General features: G+C 38.4%; 2 protein-coding genes across 7 annotated transcripts in view; one reads left to right on the top strand and one right to left on the bottom strand.

The window, feature by feature from the left end:
• The window catches only part of PIP4K2A (phosphatidylinositol-5-phosphate 4-kinase type 2 alpha), a 164,747-nt gene that overhangs the window by 36,874 nt on the left and 111,192 nt on the right, over positions 1-16,681 (top strand). The window lies entirely within an intron of this gene.
• ARMC3 (armadillo repeat containing 3) overlaps positions 1-16,681 on the bottom strand; it is a 76,713-nt gene that overhangs the window by 39,149 nt on the left and 20,883 nt on the right. For 2 of the 4 annotated variants that reach the window (XM_035129610.2, XM_060280823.1), the window contains 7 exons: positions 13,459-13,576; positions 10,417-10,542; positions 9,009-9,077; positions 8,582-8,757; positions 6,469-6,663; positions 4,035-4,218; positions 45-197 (listed from right to left, as the gene is read on the bottom strand). In XM_035129610.2, the coding sequence (XP_034985501.1) occupies positions 45-197; positions 4,035-4,218; positions 6,469-6,663; positions 8,582-8,757; positions 9,009-9,077; positions 10,417-10,542; positions 13,459-13,576 (1,021 nt within the window). The remainder of the gene's footprint in view (positions 1-44; positions 198-4,034; positions 4,219-6,468; positions 6,664-8,581; positions 8,758-9,008; positions 9,078-10,416; positions 10,543-13,458; positions 13,577-16,681) is intronic. The other 2 variants (XM_060280822.1, XM_035129611.2) reach the window with 2 other exon arrangements.

The following is a 16,681-nucleotide window of genomic DNA, read 5'->3' as shown; positions in this document are numbered from 1 at the left end:
TTTCTTACGGATCATAAGTTCTACCTCCACCATAACCGATTTACCTAGAGTTCCAATGGTTTGTTTGCTAGCTAAATTCTCACACATAGCAGCGATTGCTTGAGAAGCAGCTATTTTAGTTCCATCGTTATCGGTTCCCAAAAGGGTGACTAGACATTTTTCAACTTCTTGTTCATTCAGGATTTTTCTGTTTTCAGCTGCGTATAAAGAAGAACAACAATATTAATAATCGGCAACGTCAAATATTAAATAGGAAGGGGAACAAAAGATCAAATTTTAATGCAGATTATGTTGCTAGCAAACGTTTCTTTCCATTCAGCACAACATCAAAACAGTGTATTAAAATGCACTAATAAAGTGTCATACCCTTAAGCAGCACACAGAACCACACACTAACTTGGTTAAGTTTGCTGAAATATCGGAGCTTTTAAAGCAGGCCAAAGAGATGCATTTCACTTACCAGCAATAAGCACGTGAGCTAATAACAATCCATTTTGTTCCCTTTAAAAACAACAACCCTGAATTTATGCGGAATCAGAACACGCATGTCCCACTTCCTGGCAATATATTCTCACTAAGGGGTGCTAATACGTAGGAGCTATGTACATGAAAAATTAAAGAAGTCAGTTTTTGAGTGGAGATGTATATCTGACAGTTGCTGTATAAATCAAATCAGCGCATACACTAGCTACCATGGGATGGTAGTTTAAAAAGTGCATCATGCCTTTTTCACCGATTCATACACTTAATTCCTATCTAGACCAACAGGAAGAAGACTGTGAATGCTCCCTGCTTCATCACTAGAGACAAAACACTGGGGTGAATGCTCCACAGTTTGACATCATTGCAATTCACATGTGGGTGTCACAGTGAGGACAAGCCCACAGATTCCCCCATTCAGGGCCCATTTGCAATTGAAGAAATGGTTACACTCTGAATGTTGCAGCATAACAGTTTGCCTTTTCAGTACAAAATTAAGGTTTTATTGAATGCTGCAGCTCTGCACAAGGCAAGGGGAAGCAAGATGTGGAAGTGTTCCGCTCACACACATAACATCATGCAGCTTATGAGAATTTATATAACCTAACTTATTCTTTTACCTTAATATGAGAAATATCCCCTGAATCATAGGTTTATCTTATAACCCTCACCTTGTTTGGTTAGCTTTCAACAGCCATACAAAATTAGTGCACTAAAGTGACAGACAAATATACTCCAAAGAAATATTATACTATGTGCCTCATAAAGCTGCCCAAAGCAAGAAAGCCCTTGTTGGCAGAGTTTTGTATATCTGAACTGCTCCCTTTCATGTTTATTCAAAGGAATACTTAAGCACTTACATAACCTTAAGCAGACAGCCGATGTGCTAAGTCCTATTGACAAGTAGCTAAAAGGATCAAGGCTTAGATTTAAATTTATACTTGTTCTATTTTGGAAACGGAGAAATGTCACCTAAAAGAGTTTTTATAGCAAAAAATGAACCTTTCCTTCAGCTTAAATATATTTACTTTATATAGTGTGTTTAATAATAAAAGTTAAGGAAGTTCAACATATTATTAAGCAGTCTGGTTACTTTTTTAAAGTCCAAAATGTACATATTTATATTTGATTAACTGTTCAGAACATTCATAGCAAAAGCTAGACTAGAAATAAAAGGCATTAGAAATCTAGCTGTTTCACTTTCTCAATTTTGCACCTTAAAAGGTGTGCCCTTTCATATGCAGTTTGATGGAGGAGATGTTTTGTGTTTGTGGTTTTTTTGCTTGTTTTGTTTTACAGGATTCAAATGTTTCTGGGAGAATTCTAAACAAAAGCAGACACAAGTTTTGCCACATCACTGACATGTAACCGCAAACACTCTAGAGATGGCATTAATTGGGATTACAAATTGGCTTGACACATAATGGACTTTGCCCCCGGCTTGATCCTTGCCAAACTTGTGTGTAATCCCTGGTAATGGTCTCTAGGGGGGGGGTGTCTCCATACTTCAGTCATTTGTTTTTGATAAAGCGAGTTCGATGTCCCTTAGTACCTGGAACAAAAGTGTTTATTATTCTGACTATTTCCTAAAAAGAAGGTACAATCTAGTTTTAATAATAATAATAATAATAATAATAATAATAATAATAATAATAATAATAATAAACAACCACACATTAGATATAAAACATATTTAAATTCTGCATAAGGGGAAATAATGTTTGCTTTAATTGTTGAAAGAGAAAATGAAAACCATCAGAAAGACTAGAAATGTATTTCATATCCTATTACACTGGCAATGCAGCATTGGTTCTGCTGATGTAGGTTACTAGAGAGTAAGTCCCACTGAACATGGTGGGGCATACATCAACATCAGTAGGAATGGACTCCACACCTCTTAATAATGGAATCCTGTTGGAAGGACAAATTAATACCTTCCAACATTTCATAAATGAAAGTAGGCATCTTCTCTAACACCCAAGTTTTCATACCAAAGACCAATGTCAGAGGGCTCCCCCTGCCACCTTTACAAACTGCTGAAAGCTACACTTTATCTGTTGCTGTTCATTAACTGTGTAATAGCTTATCCTCTGCTAGGGATGTGGGAGAAATTTGATTCAGTTCACATCTAAAGGTGAACCAACCTAATTTGCACTTTCCAAAACGATACAAAACTGAAACATACCAATCCTTCTGCAGTTGCACTTCTCTGAATTTTGTGTTGCAGTTCTCCAGCCAATGAATATATTCAAAAATTCTATTGGTGTAATGTGTCCATAAAAACGCTTTCACTGGTGAAAATAACCTTTAAAATGCTCTGTTTTAAGGAAACTATGTATATTTTATGTATGTACATGTATAATATGTGTATAATGTATATACAGATATGTATATTAAATCAGTGTATAGCAACTGTGAAAAGGGCAAACGTTATGCAAAGGATCAGGACAAAAGCTAATCAGAACATGCTGAGTGCAAGCTATAAACCAGGCACCCCCAAACTTCGGCCCTCCAGATGTTTTGGACTACAATTCCCATGTTTCCTGACCACTGGTCCTGTTAGCTAGCGATCATGGGAGTTGTAGGCCAAAACATCTGGAGGGCCGCAGTTTGGGGATGCCTGCTATAAACATTCAGCCTGCTAACTTCAAAATTCCATAGTGAATTCAAAAGAAGCAAACTGTTTATATAAATAAATAATTACAGAATGAGTAATTATAAAAAGTAAAACGAAGTGGCTAATCCACTGGGGACATTAATCTGTATGTCATTTTCAAGGCTGCTATGCAAGAAAAATGTCTGCTCCCTAGCAGCCCAAGAGGGGAAATTCTAAGAATATGAGATGGAATTAATCTGGGGAATGAAAAGTATTTGGAGTGGGGAGGGGGGAACCCTTGAGATTATAATTGTTTAATTAAATAAATAAAAACAGGACAGAGACAACAGATCTTTTGTGAGGTATTTTTCTTATACACATGACGCATTTCATATTTCCATGAAAGATGTAGGGAAGGAAAGCTATGAAACAAGGCTCAAAGGCCTGGTCTTGGCTATATTCATGATATGCAATGTAATTCTATACAAGTCTACTCAAAAGTAATGTCCATTTGAGTAGACAAGCAGAGCAGTTATGCTGCAAGATGCAATCCTATGCACACTTTCCTGGGAGTTAGCCCCACTGGGACTTCCAAGCTAATTTCCATAGGATGAGGCTGCATATTTCACACACAAAAAAGAGCATTTAGTTTATTATTATATACCTCATAATAAACAGAGATATAGTTGCTCCTAAGAAATAATCATAGTGGGTCAATAACACAAGGGAGATGGAATGTGCCCACCCACCAGTCCTAAATAAGACTTTACCAGTAGCTGAACTAATTGGCAATATCTGTGTCAAATAATCACAGTTAGTAGGAACTAGAAGGAATCTTTCTACAAGGCAGGACATCCCCCATCAACATGGTCCAATATTACCTTCAACCATAAAAATATATGCCACAAATAGGCTCTAAGACCTTCCATTAGAAATATGTATTTTAGAAATGACATACGGTCATAAGCTGCTTTAGCAATAGCCTTTGCTGCATTCTTCTGAAAATCGGTGAGAGTGGAAACTTCAGTGAAGGCAAGTAGTTTTCTGAGGCCCCCTGTCTCCTGAAGCAATTGCATAGTATCCACATCCTCAAGACAATTTGCCACCACTCCGAGAGCTTCTACATGTAAATCATTAAATTCCTAAAAGTTAAACAAATAGAAACATTAAATGTAAACCACTTTGAGGTGTTTTTTTACAATCAAGTGGAATAAAAATTTCATCAAATGAACAAACAAACAAACAAACAAACAAATAAATGGTTTACAAAATGCCATGTGTTTAATGTAATGCCTGATCACATTTATATTTTAGCACAAAATGTGTCAGTCATTGGAATTTTCTTTAAAAAATTGTTAATAGTTTCCATAATGCTATATAAATACACTGCCCAACTGTACTACAAAATGCCTTGTTGCGATCTATTTAAAGTAAGCCCTAACAAGCTTTTTGTCTGAGGCCTATTCATATGTGCCAATGAATTTACAGGAAAAGGGCCCCTCTGCACACAACCTGAGTGGGTGTGGAGGCATTCCTCGTGCAACAGGCATGCAGCACATGGTGAAAAGGGATTGAAAAAGCTGCTATCATCCTCTTTAGGACAATTAAAAAGACAAGCAAAATTATTCAGTTGACACCAATAGAATCTGAATTCTTCTCTGCAGAAATACTGGCATTTTAAAATTTCCAATTGATATACAGCTAATTAAGCCTTGTGATTTCTCATTGAGACAAATTAATGGTGTATATCTTATCACAGAAATGGAAGGTTCTTACAAACCCAATCCCTGGTTAGCATTTGTATACTTTGAAACGAAACATTATTCTATACACCAAATCTTTAGTAATTTCAAATAAAATACCAGTGCAATAAGTATTCAACACATACACTGTGCTGGATAGTTGGTGGTTTTGGCTATATATTCAGCCAAATAAATGATTAACTCTGCCTTTGATGACAATGCCCAAAACTAGTCATCTGTTTTAGACTGTTCACAACCACACATTCACTAGTAACCAGTACTGTCCACCCGATCAATGGGGCTATCCTCTCTTTGGATTGAGGCCATTAAAAAAGTTTACAGTTCCATGCAATTATTAAGAATGAATTAAGGATTTTCGGTACATGTTTTGCATGAAAGAAGTTGCATTTTATTTACCATACAGATTGTTAAAGTTTAGTTTGAGTTGACCATATATTTCTAGTAATGTTTAAATACTTAATTGAATAATCAATTAGATCCATCAATTAAAAACAATTTGTTCTACTAAAAGTTTAACTAGTAAGATATTTAAATTAATAATTTTATAAGATAATAAGTACAATGGCACATGTATGCATTGTTGTTGTTGTTTAGTTGTTTAGTCGTGTCCGACTCTTCGTGACCCCATGGACCATAGCACGCCAGGCACTCCTGCCTTCCACTGCCTCCCGCAGTTTGGTCAAACTCATGCTGGTAGCTTCGAGAACACTGTCCAACCATCTCGTCCTCTGTTGTCCCCTTCTCCTAGTGCCCTCAATCTTTTCCAACATCAGGGTCTTTTCCAGGGAGTCTTCTCTTCTCATGAGGTGGCCAAAGTATTGGAGCCTCAGCTTCATGATCTGTCCTTCCAGTGAGCACTTGGGGCTGATTTTCTTCAGAATGGATAGGTTTGATCTTCTTGCAGTCCATGGGACTCTCAAGAGTCTCCTCCAGCACCATAATTCAAAAGCATCAATTCTTCGGCGATCAGCCTTCTTTATAGTCCAGCTCTCACTTCCATACATCACTACTGGGATAACCATAGCTTTAACTATACAGATCTTTGTCGGCAAGGTGATGTCTCTGCTTTTTAAGATGCTGTCTAGGTTTGTCATTGCTTTTCTCCCAAGAAGCAGGCGTCTTTTAATTTCGTGACTGCTGTCACCATCTGCAGTGATCAAGGAGCCCAAGAAAGTAAAATCTCTCACTGCCTCCATTTCTTCCCCTTCTATTTGCCAGGAGGTGATGGGACCAGTGGCCATGATCTTGGTTTTTTTGATGTTGAGCTTCAGACCACATTTTGCGCTCTCCTCTTTCACCCTCATTAAAAGGTTCTTTATTTCCTCCACACTTTCTGCCATCAAGGTTGTGTCATCTGCATATCTGAGGTTGTTGATATTTCTTCCGGCAATCTTAATTCCGGTTTGGGATTCATCTAGTCCAGCCTTTCGCATGATGAATTCTGCATATAAGTTAAATAAGCAGGGATCCACATAATGTATGCATTATCTAAGACAAATAATGCTTTTCTCTCTAACACAACTGTGAGTTTATTCAGATTGATTAACAATTAATGGCCTACAATTAATATGACTAACTGATTAAGATTTCTTCAAGCAAATGACAGCTCTGTATTTAAGTAAAAGGTACCTTAGTTTCAAGTATCTTGAAAAGATGATCTAGTCCTTGATGTTCTCTTAGCATAACTCTGGTTTCTCTATCAATGGAAATAGTACCTAAAGTTTTGAGAGCTAACAACTGAATAATTGGATAGTCAGACTTCAAAAGATCCAACAAAGGAGGAATCACATTTAGTTCACGAACTGCAGCACGACTCTGAAAATCCTGTAGTTAAGTACCAAACAGAAATGGTTAGATGGAAAAACACAATAATGTATAATGTTGTGGTTTTGCAAGATGATTATCACAAATGCAATTAAATTATATGTTATTTTGAAGCTGACAATTGTTAGGCTCCGAATATCACAAATTACACATTACACATAACAATACTCAGCAATCCTAGTTTGCAGGGCTTCTTTTCAGCCGGAACTCACTGGAACTCAGTTCCAGCACCTCTCATGCAGGTTCCGGCACCTCTCAGGTAGGTGCCATTGTCATTCTAAGAGAATGAGAATGGAGAGTTCTGGCACCTCTTTTTCTTGAAAAATAGCACTAGTTTGTATATAATTTAATGCATATTGCTTTCATTTTAAAGTACACATTTTAAAGTACTTTTCAAGAAGAAACTGACCTTTAAAATTTCTAGTGCATATGACTTTTACAAAAAGGATCACTCAAATTCAGTTTGATAATTTTATCTGAATGTGAAGGTCTCTGCACATTCACTGCTATTTTATTACTTCTCAAATAACTGAATATTAAAGAAGTTCTTGCAAAATATTCCAACCTTTGCTAGTAATAAAACCTTCTAAAAGGTTTATACTGCGTCCTAGGCAGTATAAAAATGGTATATTAAAAAAAGAGTTTTATTTTTTTTAAAAATAGCAGCTTATGCATGTTTTTGTGCAATTTCTATTATCAATCTAAGCAAGCACCAGGTGCAGTTGTCCAGATATATCTTACAACAAAGACAGCTAGATAGCAAAAGAAGGGAAACAGCAAAATGTGATTCAGAATAAAGACATGCTCTGATGCCCTAGAAAAGATTGAGCTGTGAATTGAATTCATTACCGAGTTGATTCACTTATAGCCCGATCCACAACACAGTTAAATTTAAGTGCTTGAACTTAAGCCAATTTGGTACCACTGAAGTCAATGGAACTAAATCCGCTTAAATCCTTGTGTTTTAGCTTCACTGGATTGTGGATCAAGCAATTAGACTCTGAAAAGAACTCCCATACACAAATGCACCATTCTTTTGCTAACCAGCATATGGTGACATTAACACTTGATTGTGAAAGTAACCAATTACAATAACCTTCCTTTCCTTATGAAAAGAAGCTGTCAAAAGCATTTACCAAGAGTTAAGAAGATGTGCAAAATCATGGTGTGTTATGCAGGAATAAGCCAGAACCCATTTCTTATTCCCTCCATCTCCCCCAAAGACAGACATTTTCATAACCCTCTCTGGAAGGGTCAAACCATTTTTTCCACACAATGAAGAGCCAATGGATTTTATGCATTCTAGTCTTAAAAAATGATTTCCTTTATATGATGCAAATGCAGTTTGTTCCAATTCATCCTAAACACATTTAATTGAAAGCACATTCCACTGAAATCATTAGGACTTGCCATCAAGTAAATCAACCCAGAGCAAGAGAGATCCACAGAGTATTGTTCATGGATCTCATCTCCTATCCCTCCTCACCCCTATGTCAATTACAAAAGGGTATTTAGGAGTGCAAAATAACTGCAAAGAGAACCTGGATCTCCATTAATACTGACAGTAGTAATCACCATCCCTTAGGCAGGGATAGAGAAGTGTATGTCAGACTCCTTTATAACGGTACCTCTTCTGCCTAACATGTGATCAGCACTGATAGAGATGACGGTGTTGACCATCTAATGGGGGCACTTAAGAGGGGAGTTCCCCAAGTTCAGCAGTAGGTAGACAGCTACTTCCTAGTTTATGGGATATGAGGAAGATGTATTGAAATGGGCTATTGGGAAAAACTGGTGTAAATTTAAAGATAACCATACGCCAACCAGTAATTAACTTTGAAGAACAAACTGAAGATGAGCATTACTTTCTAATTAAACAATATATTCCTTTATAATTAAAATAGTGAAAAATAATCACCTGTACCATGTTATAGATGCATTCAACACAATTCTTCTTAACATCAGGATCAGGACTTCCTAGCAGGCTGATAAGCGGTTCTAGTCCACCTTGCTCAAATATTTGCACTTTACTGTTGTATTCTGCTGCCATGTGTACCAAACAAAGGCTGGCAAACTCATGGGTGACTACATCTTCTATGGCATAAAAATGAAATAGTGCAATTAGCCATTAACTAGCATAGTAAATACTCTCATTTGTTGACGGCTAGCAAAATGTCATTAGAAAAACAGTGGCTCTTAATCCAGTCTCATCTCATTTTGCTATATGCAAGCAGTAAGTTAAAACAAGCACACTTTTAAAAGAAATATCCAAACCACAGTCCTTCAAAAAAATATTAAGTGACAGAAGCAAGCAACAATTTGCACAAAGGAGCAATACAAATTACCTTCCGGTGCCAGGCGAGCTATAAATGCACTTGTAACATCTAGCTGTCTTAATGATTTTTTCACATCATCTACAATGAAGCAAATGTAGATATGAAGCAATATATTTAGTCAATATTTTGAAGAAATACAGTGTGCAATTAGAACTGGTGATGTAATCTTAATATTACAGTTGTATTAAGTTCTACTAGGTGGTAGAAATTATATGGCTGCTCTATGAGTAACATCAAAGGTGGAGTGTACTTTGCTGGGAGTTGACAGGGGAAATATATTAGGAGAAATTAGAAAACTAAAAAGCAAGCCACTTCCAAAAGAGATCCTTATATTCTTTTGTGCCAAACAACATCAGATACACAATAACATTCAATTAAAGAATTAAGGAAAATGACAAACACTCCCACTCACTACTTTTGGCAACAATTCTGCAAAAGCTTTCATTCTAAACCTCTTTAAAACAGTTTTATTTTCATATTTAAGAACAGTCATAGTCCTCCGTCCTACCCCCAGTAGAGTTGGGTACATTTATCAAAGTTATATTGAAATGAAATGAAATGTTCTAGTTTTGGTGATGCTTTCAAAATGTTTGAAAGGCACAAGCAGACTTGGACATATTTGAAACCAGCAGCCTCATACCTAGTGTTGTTCTGGAATTCTAAGAAACCAAGACATGCGAGCAGACCATTTGAATGGCAATGCCCATCAACTTTGGGGGGCGGACCAGACCCCTCAAGCATTTAAGGGGGGCAAAGAGACCACGGCCCCTAGCAGTTGGCTCCTATGGTGCCACCTGACTTCCTAGGCCAGAATAATTATGGGTTGTTGTGGACATGCTGTAGCTGAAATGGCTTGTAGTACCCTCCCCTGATCAGAACCCCTGGTCTGTAGGGTTTTTGTTTCAAGCCCCATAGTGTCTGATGCAGGATTACAAAAGCTTTGTAGCAAACATCTTTTGATGAAGCACGCCTCTTTTGATAAAACAATGTGTGTCATTATTTGATGTCAAGTCTGCACAACTGGTGATATGTCAAGTCGAATGCAGAAGTCAAACATAGCCCATCATTTGCATATTGCAGCCTACCAGGTACTTGACAACCACACCTGCATTTGCAGTCTCAGGCAGGAAACAAAAAAGCCCTGGTGGGCTGCCATATTTGGCAGTGGTTGCAGTTGGATGGCTGAGTAACAAGCTGTATAGGCCCTTCTTCCTTGCACAGAGATTTGGTGGATAATGATGCTGCCTCCAGTTTAGTTGTTGGGGTTACTCCATCAGTGTGATGATATAGGAGCCCCAAGAATTCAGATGAATTATTCTACTGTCATTCTACTGGAGTATTATGATTTCATCAGTTGCACTTATTTAATATTGCTAGCAAATATAATTGTGCATGATTATAAAGTGAATACTCTTACTGTGAGAAGCCATCACCCCAACTACCATGGTGGCATTTCTGCGGACAATAGGGTCATCATGTGTAACTAATTTAAATAAAGGCTCCAAGGCTCCAAGGTCAAGAAGAGTCAGCTTATTTTCTTCACCTAAAAAGCAAATAAGAACATAAGAGCCTGCTGTGTATGGCCACTGACCCACCTAGTTTAGCATCCTGTTCTCACAGTAGCCAACCAGATGCCTATAGAAAGCCCATAAGCTTTTTTTGTCAGTGGTCTTTCTTTACTGTCAACACAAGATGAATAATATTAACAACTGGGACCTGCAGCAATAATGTTGCAACACAGAGTGTTGCTAATCACAATTCCAGCCACTCTGTTCTCTTCCCCCTCCCTCCCAGTTTTACCATCACAAGCCCCATCCAATCCATCTGAACAATCAGCAGCATTCTGTGGCCAATCAGAATCCGCAGTCCTGATGTGGCTGTTTTGGGATCTCCCTTCCACAGGGTTTTTCTTTAAAATGTATTTCATACTTCAGCAAATTTGGGATCCCCATAAGTCTTCTGATACCTCCCCCTGTCCCTGTTTTGTGAGTGAGTGGTACCATTTTGGTGACTAAACAATGGCATCCACAGTCTGAACCCCAGAAATTAAAGGAATAGCATAGTATTCCATTAACAGGGATGAATGAATCTATTTCCAGTCCATGCACTTTTTGTATGTGCTTACTCATAAATGCCGACAAAGGTCCGTATAGTTAAAGCTATGGTTTTCCCAGTAGTGATGTATGGAAGTGAGAGCTGGACCATAAAGAAGGCTGCTGATCGTCGAAGAATTGATGCTTTTGAATTATGGTGCTGGAGGAGACTCTTGAGAGTCCCATGGACTGCTAGAAGATCAAACCTATCCATTCTTAAGGAAATCAGCCCTGAGTGCTCCCTGGAAGGACAGATCGTGAAGCTGAGGCTCCAATACTTTGGCCACCTCATGAGAAGAGAAGAATCCTTGGAAAAGACCCTGATGTTGGGAAAGATGGAGGGCACTAGGAGAAGGGGACGACAGAGGACGAGATGGTTGGACAGTGTTCTCGAAGCTACGAACATGAGTTTGACCAAACTGCGGGAGGCAGTGCAAGACAGGAGTGCCTGGCGTGCTATGGTCCATGGGGTCACGAAGAGTCGGACACGACTAAACGACTAAACAACAACACTCATAAATCTGTTCTATCTTGATTCAGTGGAGTAGCATAGGTTACAAGCGCCCAGGGCAGGAAAAATAATGCGCTCCTTAAGGCAAGTGTTGTGCCTCCATGTGCTGCTGCTGCCAGACTGAACTTTGGAGCTGCAGCAGGACATTCGTGTGCGCCTCTTTGGGCTCAGGCACCGCCACCACCATGACACAAGTCTTGCCATCCGCCCGCCTTCCCCACCAGCAAGGGACACTGGGCAGCCAAGATATGCAAGAGTCCGTCCTCTCCCAGCTCCTGCTCAGTGTGCTGCTGAAGTGAGGCGGGTGGGTGGGATGGGGAGCGCCTCTGGTCAGGGTGGCAGCTGCAGAGGCGTGCCCATAATTTTTTTTGCACCAGGGCAATTGCCCAGCAGCCCCCCCATGCTCCGCCTCTGATCCAGTTTCCCCATTAATCTGTGAATTTTTTTTAAATCCTCACAAATTTGTATTTCAGTACTACTGTATTTTTCTCTTAGAATACATGTTTCAAGATTCATTTTGATACATTTTTGAGCCAAGTACTGTGTTGGAACATTTAGGAAGTCCAAAAGCAGGCAGATAACCAAGTGCTGACTCTCTCATTAGCATGGGAGGTACAGATAAGTCAGTTCACGTTAATGTGAATTCAAGTCAGAATTTGCAAAGATCAAAATATTCAAATGCTTCTAATAATAGTACTGGAGTCCTAGAGCACAAGATCTTCACTATATCATCATAAAGGTTTATTCTCCCACTTCAACTTTTCTATCTTAAGAAGGAACATGGGTAGATTCTTACACACCCATGTACATGTGTGATTCAACAACAGCAAAAGGTAAATATATGTTGTCTAGTGCTGACTTTGCTTATGGCTGCTTTTGAAAGTGAAGTTGCTTTCTTTACCCCACACAGAAACTAATGGGAAGATATTCTAGCACCTCAAAAACAGAAACAATGCCTTTGATGTTACAGCTAATTCAAACGGGCTTCTACTATTGTCTCTTGAGACTAAAACAACTCAGAATATATGTGGTGAATAACAAGAGAAAGTGTTGTGTTAAAAATCTTGCTGCAGCTAAAGAGCTAACACATGAGGTAGAAAGCATCTCACTTGCAAGGTTTTGTCTCAGCTAATTTTAAAGAAAAGATCCCTCACATCCTCTCTACAGTGATGCAATCCCATAAAACATGTGTCAGAAGCAGCTGTAAGTCTGACCTGGCTAAGAAATTTCCTCGTCTTCATCCTGCAGAGGCTGCTCATGAGTCATGACTAGAGATGGACAAAATCTCTGTTTTGTTTCACTCAGTTTCTTGTTTTTCCAATCATAATTTCAGTTCTCCACATTTCTATATCAGTTTGCAATTTAAAAAAAGGTGTTCATGAAAATTCACCTGCTTTTTTTAGTGCAAATGTATTCTAACACATACATTTTGTATGCATTTTTGATATATAAATTTTGCAAGCAATTTCCCCTCATGTTTTCACGTAAATATGCATTTTCATCCACACTTTCTCCCAATATACACATTTTTGTACACATGTGGGTGAAGAACTATATTTCAAAATGTAGTGTGAATTCTGAAGGGTAGCTCTACTTTGGTTCACATATTGGTTTTGCAATCCAAACTGAAGCAAATTTCTATCTCATTCCTAGCCATGGCCCAGCTAATCAAGAGAGGAACTATATCACTGCACTCTGGATATTATCCTGCATATATTTGTGACTTAAGAAATATTATGTAGCGGCAGCAATAATTACCGGTATTAATAGAAATTTTTTTGTACAGTACTAAGCAGATTTATTAATGAGAAGAAAGACAAGACATGTGGTAAGATTTGATAACTGAAACATTAACCTTTTGATGCAAATTTATAGATAGCTTCACATGCTTTAGACAAAACTTCCTCTTCAGGAGAACTGAGCATCAGCACCACAGTTGCGGCTTTCTTGCTTTCGACTGATAAAGGATCAAACTAGAAAGCAACATTATAAGATTATCAACAAATGTGAAACATACAGATCTCTAATGTCCATTCTGGAAATTTATCATGGACGATACAGACACTGGATATAATCTGATATTTCAAATTAGACTAGAAAGTCAGGATAGGGTTACTAACTCAAAGGCTTTTTTCAGTGGCTTGTTTCTTAGTTGCTTGGTTAGGAAGTCAGCAATTTAGAAAAGAGCCAAAATCACAATGGGGTTTGCCTGCAAATATTTTGAGCAGAAACATGTTGTTTTCAAATGAATGAAAAACTTCATTGGTCCAATCCACATGTAACTGTAAACTTTAAACCATGGCTTACATTGAACAAGCAGAAGCATGATGCTCATTTGGGACCGTCTTCTTCTCAAACCAGTCTTCATTTTGCCAAGTCTCCAAACTAATGAGTTTTCTTGATTTTCTTGATATATATATATATATTTGTAGACCACTTTGAGGTGTTTTTTCTTTGTTTTGCAATCAGGCAATGTATAAATTTTATGAAATGAATGAATGAATGGCTGCTAAGACAAGGCTATGAGAATTACATTTTTTACCACTAAGCTGAATCATAGAAAGAAATATTTGAGGCATTCTTTTTGTTTCTTTAATTATCTGTAGCTGTTCAGAACGGCCAGTAATACTTTGGTTTCTCTTCAGATCGTATAAATCTTTCGCCTTTTACAGAACGGCGAGTAATAAAACATTTTTCTTTGTCATCAGAAAGCACATAACAATTTCTGTTTTGTAAGATCACATTCCTAAAGATCCCAAACCACCTCCTAGAGAGAAGTTATATAAACAATTTCCCAAATCAATAAAACAATTTCAATAGCACCAACAAGCATCAACCTCACCCAGCAAAGCATGCATTTTCACTGATAGCTCTTGGTTCTCTTTGTCTTAGGGTTGAATAAAGTTCCATATTGATAGCAATTAACTGTTGTGAGCTGATAAACCTCGTCACATTTCCATTAAGATCAACAAAGTGTCCAACCGTATTGCCTCTTAACAGGGAGTTGCAGAAGTTCCTCTTGCTGCTCTGCATCTGGTTTCCAGGCTAGGATAGTCTCCAGACCAACCACAAGTCACAAACAAAGAACAAACCTTGGTTGGGGCTTACAGCTAGTATGGAGAGAGTTAAACCATGAGCCCTGAATTGGAGATCATGCTAAACCAAACCATGGCCTTATTTCAGTGTGTTGCAGCAGCAAACAACTGACAAGGAGCAAAGTGGCCAAGATCTTCTCCCTGAGAGCCAGCACACTCATGCTTATCTATGTTCCACCTCCCCAAAATCAGTTCCCCCAGCTTCTAATTTTGTATCATGCTCTAGCCCTGGAGTGAGGAACCTTTTGCAGCCCAAAGACCACATTCCATTCCAAGGACATGACTAGAGGTAAAAATGGGCAGCACAATGGATGCAAATCTTACCTTTGTACAATAGTCTACATTCTAACCATACAAACCATAGACCCTTCTACACACTCACACACATATCACTCTGTCCTCCATCCAGGCAAACAAAAGACAATCTAACAGTTCCAATGACCACATTTCAGCCTGGCAAAAGGACTCAAGGAAGAGTGTAGAGGAGGGCTGGCAAGGGATGTGACCTGTGAAGGTGGTGTGGTCTCAGAAGAGTCCTGAGGACTAGATAGAAAGGCCTGGAAGGTGTCATGTTTCCTAGTGAGTGACAAGGACAGAATGTTGGAAACTGGCTATATTACATATAAAATTTAGTGATCTTGAAAAGGAAAAAGCTGACAATGTGGTGCTGAATGGAATACTATGGGCTCTGTACAGACTTAATGAGTTCTTAGGTGAGATAACATTTATTGTTGATAGGCTATAATCACATATAAACAGGGTAGTGAAGAACCTACAGATATGACCAAACAGTGTGAACTCAAGATAGTGTCCACAGATAATTTGCAACATGAATTACACTTTTGTCACTCCTGTGTTCTTGCTCAACCAGCTCTCAAGGTCCTACACAAAAGGATTTGGAAAAGTATGAATGGAGATCATTGTAAACTGCTTAATGAAGAACTCTGTTCAGTGTGCAGGTGCAGTCGAAAAGCAAACAGGTTACTAGGGATACAAAAGGGGCGAAAAAGAAAGGGAGTATACAGATAAAACCATACAATTCAAATGCATCTGGAATTAGTACACAATGCTGGTTATGTCAACTCAGAAAGAATATTTTTAAATGGAAGTAAGGATATCAAGAGTGACAGCTTAGATTATTGAAACAGTCTTCTGAAGAACTGCTATCTGAGTCAGTAACACTAGCTTCAACACCAGTATAGAAAATAATGTAATGACACTGATATATATGCAGGACAGAATCTATTATTTTTTCCTTTTTTATGATACAAACAAAACGGAAATAAGCTGTAAGTGGGGAAAGTAGCTAATTCATTTCCCTCACAGAATGCAATTGAACAGTTGCAGAATCTTTTGCATCAGGATGTGTCAATGCCATGGAGACTCTTCATCTCAGGGTCATGGGTTCAATCCCCACAATGGACAAAAGATCCCTGCATTGCAGGGGTTGGACTAGATGACCCTCGTGGTCCCTTCCACGATTCTGTGAACAAAATGAGCTGAATAACATTAAATGAAATCCACATCTGTATGGACTCTAGCAAGTACATTTTATCTTTAGTACATTTGTAGCTGCAACAGTGGCATGTAAGCAAACATCGGCCAGGTTCACAGGCAACACTAAGCCAAACTATGGCTTAGTATGAACAAGCAAGCATGCTGGTACACAAAGCAAAAAACTCAGCTGATTTGCTCCTCCTCCAATCCTGCGACTGCACTATCCACAGTTTAATATTATGTGAACCTGGACTCATCGTTTTCTTGCTCCAAACAAATCATGTTCTTGGCTTACCATTTACAGTTTGCCTGGAGCAAGACAAATCTGGTAACACTAAGCCAAACCATGCAGTGGTGGCGGCGGCAGAATTGGTGTAGGAGCAAAGGGCATGCAAGGCATCAGCACACTTCTTCATTCACTCTTAGCCTTGTTTTGGCTTAATGTTATGTGGGAATGAGTCCATAGAATCAGTATTAAAATTTTAG

This window comes from Zootoca vivipara, chromosome 12, assembly GCF_963506605.1.
Source record: "Zootoca vivipara chromosome 12, rZooViv1.1, whole genome shotgun sequence".
Taxonomy (NCBI): domain Eukaryota; kingdom Metazoa; phylum Chordata; class Lepidosauria; order Squamata; family Lacertidae; genus Zootoca; species Zootoca vivipara.
The sequence above is the reverse complement of the archived record's forward strand: the minus strand, read 5'-3'. Positions and strand labels throughout refer to the sequence as shown.